This window comes from Onthophagus taurus, chromosome 3 (genome assembly GCF_036711975.1).
Source record: "Onthophagus taurus isolate NC chromosome 3, IU_Otau_3.0, whole genome shotgun sequence".
NCBI lineage: Eukaryota > Metazoa > Arthropoda > Insecta > Coleoptera > Scarabaeidae > Onthophagus > Onthophagus taurus.
In genome coordinates, this window is record NC_091968.1 from 17715077 (window position 1) to 17724863 (window position 9787).

At 35.3% G+C, this 9787-nt stretch overlaps 1 protein-coding gene across 2 annotated transcripts in view; it reads right to left on the reverse strand.

The window, feature by feature from the left end:
• Window positions 1-9591, reverse strand: part of LOC111417290 (eukaryotic release factor 1) — a 36204-nt gene extending 26613 nt beyond the window's left edge. For both annotated transcript variants that reach the window (XR_002706674.2, XM_023049516.2), the window contains exons 1-3: window positions 9406-9591; window positions 9151-9326; window positions 7-476 (exon numbers count right to left, since the gene is read on the reverse strand). Coding sequence is in view for 1 of the 2 variants with exons in the window: in XM_023049516.2 (XP_022905284.1) it covers window positions 7-476; window positions 9151-9326; window positions 9406-9491 (732 nt within the window). In the remaining variant the exon portion in view is untranslated. The remainder of the gene's footprint in view (window positions 1-6; window positions 477-9150; window positions 9327-9405) is intronic.
• Window positions 9592-9787: the final 196 nt, after the last annotated feature.

Sequence of the window (9787 nt, forward strand, 5' to 3'; positions counted from 1 at the left end):
ACTTACCGGATCAAACATATCAGATTGACTCAATTCCGTTTTAAAATCAGCACTACCGGCTAAAATTAACCCGGCAATATTCGGTTTATCGTTGCTGATAAAGAGTTGTGTGGCAACTTCCGCTACTTTTCGAACGTAATTGTGTCGTTTTTCCATACGTAAACGGGCGAAACGCAGCGCGGATTGACCTCCCCTGCCGTGCTTCTTCGGTAGATCGACAGTGAATTTGTGCAGAACTTCGCGCGTGTTGCCTTGAAGCGTACCGAAAAGGGCTCCGTTACCGTCCATGACGATAAAACCGAATTTGTTGTCGTCGGCCAAGAGGGCAGTTAGGGCTTCCGTGTGGAATTTGTTGTCGCAAAGGTATAGAGAGGTGTTTATGGGTTTGAAAGGTTCGAAATCGATGTTTACTTTTTTTTCTTTGCCTTCATCTGTTACGATTGTTCCGCAATAGATTACCAAACCGTTTGGAGGTACTATAAAAAAATTAAGGATTTGTATTGTTTAATTTAAAGAATTTAATTTAAAATGAATTATTATAACACAATTAACTAATTATAAAAATAAAAGTATGATTTATGTTAAAGGTCTGAGACAAACCCAAGAATTAGTTTTTATCCTTAGAGTATAATTTGTTCCACAGATTAACTCCAAAGTCAAACTTGTAATCTGGTATTATTAGGAACTTGCTTCAGAATTTTTTGGTCTTAAACCATCGATAATGTCCTTAATTTCAACGATATTAATCAAGATGTTAAGGGGGGCAAGAAAATGTTGAAATATATCAAGATTTATATTCAGATATGCCAAAGACGATGTTGAGTAAGACCATGCAAAATATTGAGAGATATTAGGGACAATGTAGAAGAGTGTCAGAAACGGTATTGCAGAAATTCAAGAACAATGTTGTATATCAGGCACGAAATAGCTGGATGTCAGGAACTATGTTGAAAGATTTCAGGGATAATATTGACGAAGGCCAAATTACGATGTTGAGAGATATTAGGTAGGATGTCAAAAAACAATGCCTAGAGGATGTTTATGATGCCTGGAATGATATTGAAGGTTGTCTAGTAGGATATTGAGGAATCCTTAAGGAATTATTGATGAAGCCTAATTGATTGAGAGATATCAGGAATAATATTAATATATGATGAGAAAACAATGAGGTGGCCATGAAAGTGTTGAGATGGAATAATTTATGTAGATGGATGACATAGTCAATGTTGAAGATCAGAGACAGTATTAGAAGGTATCAAGGACGATAGTGAGACACTAGAGATATTCAAACAGAATATGCGAAAGATTGGGGATAATGTTGACGGTTGTCAGAGAAGGTGATCAAAGATGTCTGGGCGATGTTTAGAGATGATATCAAGCACGATTTTGATATATGATGGGGAAAAGAAAGACGGTGTTGTTGAATGTTGACAACAGAGATGGTGATGGATGTCAGAGACAATATTGGGAGATAGTTTAGTTATTTTAGGCGACGAAAAAGACGCTGAAGAGATGATATAGAGCAATAATGAGCAATATTGACACAAATATTGAAGATCATGCAGATGAAAACCAAGGGCAATATTGGAGGATAATAGGGACGATATTCAAAAATGTGCTGAGGGGTATTGGGAATATTGACCAAGGACGATATTGGGATACATTAGGCATGACATAGACGGATGATAGTGACGATATTGGCAGATATGAGAGTTATCAAAAGCACCGTTGATGATTTTGATACATGATGAATTGGTTTGCGTTGGGCGATGTTGAATACATTAGGGACGACATAATCGGATGTTAGAGACGATATTGGAGGATTTCAGCGACGGTGATGAGCAATGTCAAAAAACGGTATTGGTAGATATGAGACACGATGTTGTAGAACTCAAGACGATGATGGTATATCAGTGTCGATATTGTAAAATGGTTGGTACAATATTTAGAGATATCAAAGATGATTTTGATATATGAGTTGGTTTGGGTTGGGCAATGTTGAGATACATCACAAATAACATAAACGGATGTTAGTGATACTATTGAAAGATATCTGGGGCGATGATGAGCAATGTCAGAAAACAATATTGGTAGACATGAGAGACGATGTTGCGAAATGTTTGGGATGATATTTAGAGATAGCAAATATTACTGACGATATTAAGAGATAGCAACTATGATGAGAGATGTCAGGGACAATGTTTACGGTGATTAGGAGCGGTATTATTTGGTTAATAGATGTTGGGGAAAAGTAAGATAATCACGAAATGTTGAGATATCAGAAACAATGTAGAGAAAGGCGATGTTGACGATGATGGTGGATATCACGAACGATTTTGTGAGACGCTTGGAAGATATCATAAACGATATTAGGGAATACTGGCGATAGGGATGATGTTCATGAGGATATCTAAAGAGACAAGGGAGCGTTGAGAGACTATAAGGATGATGTTAAGAGGTTCCGAGGCAATGTCGAGAAAACCTGGAGAACATATTCTCAGGCATATACCTCAGACAGGTGTGACGAATAATATTGAAGATCCATTTGATAGGGTTTGTTGTAGTTGCCAGTGTTTCGCGAATACGCTCGTCGTGAACAACTGCTGTTCTAGAATTTGGAGTAAATATATTTTGTAAATGTTCAGTACAGACATTTACTTTTTCATTTCATTTTTGGCTTTTAAGAAGTATTCGGTACTTGTATTCTTATGTATCTATAATGTTTCTCTCAGTTGTCGTGAAGCCCTATTTAATATAATTTCATCCCTTTTTTCCTTAGCTTCCTTTTTTCTTCAATCATATTGAGTATTATGTGTGGACAGTACCCAGTCTTGGTATACAACGATACTTGAAGAGGAGATTTTCATGCAGCTTTTTAGATTGTCAATGTCAAATATTGCACAGCGTTTTCTAGTTTTTTTATTTGTCAAAGCAGGTGGTTTAGTCAAAAGCCCCGCTTTCATTGCTGTTTCAACGGTTAATGGAGAATGGTCAGATGGTAACTCAAAGAAAGGCTAAATTTTAACGATTTTAAATAAACTTATACAGTTATACCAAAACAGAAACAAAACTATGACTAACAAGATGACGGAGGACCGAACCAAGTCTGTAAAGTATATAATTGCTTGGCAATAGAATTAACAAAGCTTGAGAGAGAAGAGGGAGAGATCTGAAGGAGAAGCATGTTAGCTAACAAAGCATATTTTGCACTTGTAAATATATTCTAACCAAAGACAATACACCGCAACAATAAAATTAGAGTACTCAAAACAATAATAAAACCCATCATCACTCAGGTAATGTTGTAATACAGTTACTAAACTAGCATTAATAGCAATTTTGAGAAAAGAGCAGTTTCCCGGAGAAACAGCTTTCAAGTTTAGCTCCTATTAATCCAGCTTTATTCTACCATATAACAATTATACACAATGTTTTAAGCAATATGAAGCAGAGAAAGAGCTGAAAACCTCTTGCTGATGCTAGATAATAACTTGAGTGTAACACGAATGTGGGAGATAATATAACAAAGCGCAAATATTAAAATTACAAAATGAAGAATATAGCAAAGTGCTTGGGTCTGTGAATAGGCATATCTTTATAAATGACCAGTTTACATCAGCTGATATTTTTCAACCTTCTCAAATCTCTGGTCAAATTTTTAGAAGTGATAACGACGCAACTCAAAAGATGAAATAAACATTTCAAAAAACTTTTCAAAAAAGAATCCACATCCATACAACTGATTTAGTTCAAAAATTAAATAAAATATCACAAAATTTTAGCAAAAATAAGAGATAAGATTCTAATGGTTGGAGGAAAACACGATTAAATGTATGAAATGTCGCACTTGTCTGCACAACTGTCTGTGCAGAAGTTAATCTCCAGACCTTACCTCTATCGACAATATGTAGTATACATAGTTGGTACTTTGAGGAAAAATAGCAAGCTAAATCCCAAAGAAGTTACCAGTGCAAAGTTGAAGAAAGGCCAGATAATTGCAAGGGAAAGTAACACAGGTGTAATAGTTCTAAAGTGGCAAGATAAGCGTTAAGTTATTTGTGTTAGTACAAAACATACAACTGAAATAACAAAAGTTCAAACACTTGGACGAACAAATTGAGAAACCTTTCCGATTATAATAATAGCAAATCGTTCATTGATCTTTTATTGCTTTCAACTGAAAGCATATTTTTCTCCACTCAGAAAGGTATACAGAAAACTCGCCTTCAAATTATTGTTAGGAACCATAGTTGTCAATACATCTTTACAAGAGTAGGTTATTGAAGGTAATCAATGAAACAAAACAACATATTTTGGAAGAAATGCAATCAAAAAATCGTCACGTTAATGTTTATAAGCTGTAGGATGAAAGTAAGTACTGAAGCGTGTACCATGAGTTCATATGGCGGTTAACGTGTTAAAAAAATTTAATGTGTGCAAATACTTTATTGACCCACTGTATTTTCAATATACCTATACATAAAGATTCAACAGGTTATGAAAAAGATATACTGCTTATAAATGCAGACTAATCAATAAGTAACAACATGGCACTGCCCTTAAAATCCAAAACATGTATCTAATATATATCTAATAAGCACACAAAGAGAGTACTTTACTTGGCAGTGACACAAGAGTGATGCCTCGCCAGTTGGTACAATTCTTTGGTAGTTTTACTATTAATCCATGTTTCCAGCCTTTAGGCAACTTTTCTTCTATCAATATCATCTCAAGTAATGGGTGTAATAATATATATTTTGGTACTTCAGGTGCACTGTTGTCTATACCTGGTACCTTTCCATTACTGATATGCTGGAGGGCTGATTTAATTTCATTGCGAGTTAGCGCCTTTATGCTAATGCCAGCATCACTAACTGCTTCATTTCCTTGTTTCTTTCTTGTCCTATATTTAGAAACTTGGAGAACTGTCCTTTCCACCTCTTCAGCTGGTCTTCTTGTGTTGTCAACAGTCGTACAAATTACAAGAGTTCATTACTCAATGCCAGCGATACATTATAAACGTGAGGTGGCCCTAGGTGATATTGAATGAAGACTTATGGGAGAGAACACCAACTAACGACCCATTAGTGACCAAATCAAGGAGAGGAAATGGTTAAGGAAGCCTCATGGAGCAGTTGAGACATCAGTGCTTGACTGGAAAAATAACACGGAGACGAGGGCGCCCAAGAAATGCGTGGAAGAGAACTGTTGAGGAAGAAAAAAAAAAGCCAACCAGACCAGATGGAGAGTCTTTACTGCTGCCCTATACTCCATGAGAAGCGACAGAAAAAAAGTAAGTAATAGGATGACCTAAGAATTCAACACAATTCGTTTGAAATATAATCTATGAAAATACATTTTGGTATTGACCCTCATAAATTTCATGTAGTACTGATCAATCAACCCACGACCAAAACCATTGAAAAGTTTTCAAGTAATGGGTGTAATAATCCAACAGTAGTCTCAATGCCTTGTTTTAGTACTTCAGGTGCGCCGTTGTTTATAGGGGAGACTGTTGTACCTTGATCATAGTGTACCTTGGATCACCCATCAGTTTACCAGCAAGTGCTGTTATCTAGTGGAATTTGAAGGAACTACTATGTTGTTTTACTCGTTAGAGTTCAGTTGAGGCTGAGAGTGATTATCAATGTGCTGTAGTTTTTGAATAAAATAATAATACAAATTTTCGTACTAAAAGTAGCAATTTTTGGTGTTACAGTTTATTTTTTTTCTAGTTTAATAGTTGGTTTTTAGTTTTCTAGCACATTCCATCTGATTACTTGCTTATTGGTGAGCAATTTGTTACGCCACATTTCAGGTTTAAACATAACCTATAATATTTAGGTGATTAAGTTTGGAATGACGCACCCTAATGTACCTTGGATCAAAACAACGTCTTGTACCATTGATCAGTGATCATCGGTACATGATGTTGCAATTATTCGTTCTTTGTTGCAGGTCAGTACTATGTCACGAAGTAAAAGTGGGAAAAAAAGGTATCCTATTAACCCTGAATTGATGAAACAAGCGGTTGTGGCTGTCACTGGACCCCCAGAGAAACATATAAGAGAAGCTTGTAGGGTTTTTAATGTAAAATTTGCAACTCTTGTACGGCATATTAATGGTTTTAAAACATCTAGTGCAACAAACTTTGAATATAAGGCTAACTATGATGCCAAGAAAGTGTTTACAGAAGAAGAAGAACTAAAACTAAATTATATTAAAACCATCGCAAAAATGAATTATGGTCTATCCAAAAAACAGGTTAGGGAATTAGCCTATAAGTTTGCTGTTGCCAACAAAAAGAGATTCCCTTCAACTTGGGACGAAACTAAACTTGCAGGTGAAGAATGGATGAGGCTATTTATGAAACGGCGTTCCAAAGAACGTGGCATATCCGTCAGAAAACCTGAAAAAAACAGCATGTCACGTGCAACTAGTTTTAATAGAACAAATGTTGAAAGATTTTTTTATAATTTGGATGACGTCCACAAGCGCTTTGGGCCATTTTCGACAGAAAGGATTTGGAACCAAAACGAGACTGGCATTACAACGGTCCAAAATACTCCAGAAATTGTCTCAGCCAAAGGTGCAAAACAGGTTGGTAACGTGACGTAAGCAGAGCGTGGAGAGTTTAATAACAGTATCCGCTTGTGTCAGTGCTTTAGGAAATCACATACCTTCTATGATGGTGTTCCCCAGAGTCAACTATAAAGATTACATGTTGAATTAAATGCTTGATCTTTCGGTTTTTTCCCGTTCAAAGCGTATTACAATCAAGCAGTCCAATCTTGGCTTATCAACAACCCTGGAAAAAGAGTTGATATTTATTGTGTCGCAGAGTGTGTTGGTCAGGCTTATCCTAGAGCATTCACCACTACCAACATAACTAGTGGCTTCAAGAAATCAGGAATTTACCCCATTGATAGAGGAATGTTTAATAATGATTATTTACCATCATATGTAACGGATCGTCCCGCTCCAACGGCTACTACCCCTACTGACATTGGGGAAGATAACACCTCAACTTCAAAGCCAAATGAAACAAGTTGTTTTCTAGAAAGTGTGGTAGTGCCATCAACGAGCCAATGTATATCAGTGAGTAATTTTTGAAATGAGAAACTTAGTCAAACTATTATGACTAGTTCGTCCATTGTAACTCCAGAGCATATTCAACCTTACCCTAAGTCTGTGGCTAAACAAAATGTAGGCGTAAAAAAAGGAAGAAAACCTGACTCTTCTAAAATAGCAACAGATACGCCAGAAAAAAATATAATTCGAGAGAGAAACCAACAATTAGTGCAAAAAAATTTAAATACCGAGAAACAGAAGAAGAATAAGACTAAAAAAGGGTGTTCTATTAAAAAATTGGATTGAATCAGAAAATGAAGACATGGATTTGGTAGGCACATCAGGAGATGAAGATGATGTAATAGACCTATTAGACATAGTAAACCAGGAAATTAATGAAACCAAAGAAAATAATTTTGAAAGAGCAACATTTGAAGAGGGGGAATATGTTTTGGTAGGATTTAGCAAAAGAATTGGGCCACCAGTGTATTGTGGGCAAGATTATTTCCAAAAACCAACATCATTTTGCATTCTACAAACGAATTGAAAGTGGCAGCAAATTTTTGAAAAAATCCGAAGAAATATTTGATGTTGTAGCTCAAGATATTGTGGTTTAACTACCAAATACAGTGAAATTGAAGGGATCGGCCAGAACTGATGGGCTGTTGTGGTTTCAGGTGGACTTTACTAACTTTAACGTAAAATAATAACTGATTTTGAGTAAAAGCTAATTTACTTTAAGCTTTTTGTAAAAATAGAATACATGTGTTAGTATGAAAATATAGTTTTTTATTCATTATGCCTGTCTTAAACACTCAAGACGTTGATGATCCAAGGTACAATAGGATATGATCAATAACATAACATATAAATAATTTTTTTTCTCAATAACCTTTAAACATTTTAATTATTTAAAAATATATGCAGGAATAATAACGCTATCAGAAGATATTTTTTACATTGTTGTATTTCAAAAAATGGATTTAAAAAAAATTCAAATGTAAAATGTGATACTAGGTACAACAGTCTCCCCTACCTAATACCTTTCCATTACTGATCTGCTTCAGGGCTGATTTAATTTTACATCACTGACAGCTTCATTTCCTTGTTTCTTTCTTATCCTCTATTTAGAACCTTGAAGAAATGTTTTTTCCACCTCTTGAGCTGGTCTTCTTGTGTTGTTAACAGTCGAACAAATTACAAGAGTTCATTAATCAATGCCAGCGACACATTATAAACGTGAGGTGGCCCTAAGTGATATTGAATGAAGACTTATGGCAGAGAACACCAACCAACGACCCATTAGTGACCAAATCAAGGAGAGGAAGTGGCTAAGGAAGCCTCATGGAGCAGTTGAGACGTCAGCGCTTGACTAGAACCGCCAAATAGCACAGAGACAAGGGCGCCCAACAAATGCGTGGAAGAGAACTGTTGAGGAAAGAAAAAAAAGCCAACCAGACCAGATAGAGAGTCCTTACTGCTGCTCTATGCGCCACCAAAAGCGACGGGAAATAAGTAATTAGAAAGAATTCAACACAAATCATTTGTAATATAATCTATGAAAATCCATTTTCAATCAACCCACCACCAAAACCATTGAAAAGATTCTTTGTTGTGATAAGTCCCATGACAACAGAATCCATTGTAACTATTACAACATGATTATAATGTGTAACCAAACCTTTTTAATGTTTAAATAATAATCAATATGTTGTTCTGCTGACTTCTTGGTATTCATAAATATTAATTTTAATTTCTTCATTACAGCAGCTGTTTTACCTCTTGAGATGGTCCATTATCTTACTTATCTTAAACATTGACCTCTTATTATATAACTTAATATCTATAAAATTAATAATATACATTTTCAAAAATTGTTTCAATCAAATTTTCTTAATTTATCTATATCTACATAAACATTACATATTTACACATATCTTAAAAGACTTATAATCTATTTACTTCTCTGGATTTCCCGTGAAACGAAAATTTCATTTAACATTAAGTAGCAGAAAAAAAATGTATAACTTATATTAATAGGATTTATTACATAGATTAATAGAAGTAAATATCAATTACCTTTAGTGTATAATTTCAGCCGGTGTTGTACAGAAGTAATAGCACCTAAGACAGAAAGCCTATTGACCCGAGACTTGATATTAGAGGCGGTACCAAATTCATCAGCCAGCATTTTACTGACACGCGATATTTGATCTTTCGGCGGGATAATTAGAGAGATCATACTTGTCCCATTCCTAGAAGATGTACCAAGAAAAACCATAAGAAATACTTTGGATGACGTGTGACCGTATGGATACAAATGGGGGCACTCACCCTCTCGCCAATTCCAAGCTCTTTATTAACTTCTTTATCTTCCATATTTCGACGTTTCGGTCGGCGGACGTTTCCTCGTTTGACATAACTAATAAAAACTATTTTAAAAACTACCGTCCGAAAACTATATAGGAAAACGCGTGTTGACCGCAAGCAAAATGGCGCCGCCGTGAACAGTTACTTTTTGCGGCTCCAAACTGGTTCGAACCAGATACTAAATCCGAAGAATCAATATTTATTGAAAACTTTTTAACGTCAACTTTTAATTAATCACTTTATGAATCATTTTTAACAATCCTCCGTTATAATTAAACCTTCAACACTTAATAATCACGAAATAAAATTTTCAAATTTAAATTGAGTTGGTAACAGATTTAGGGGA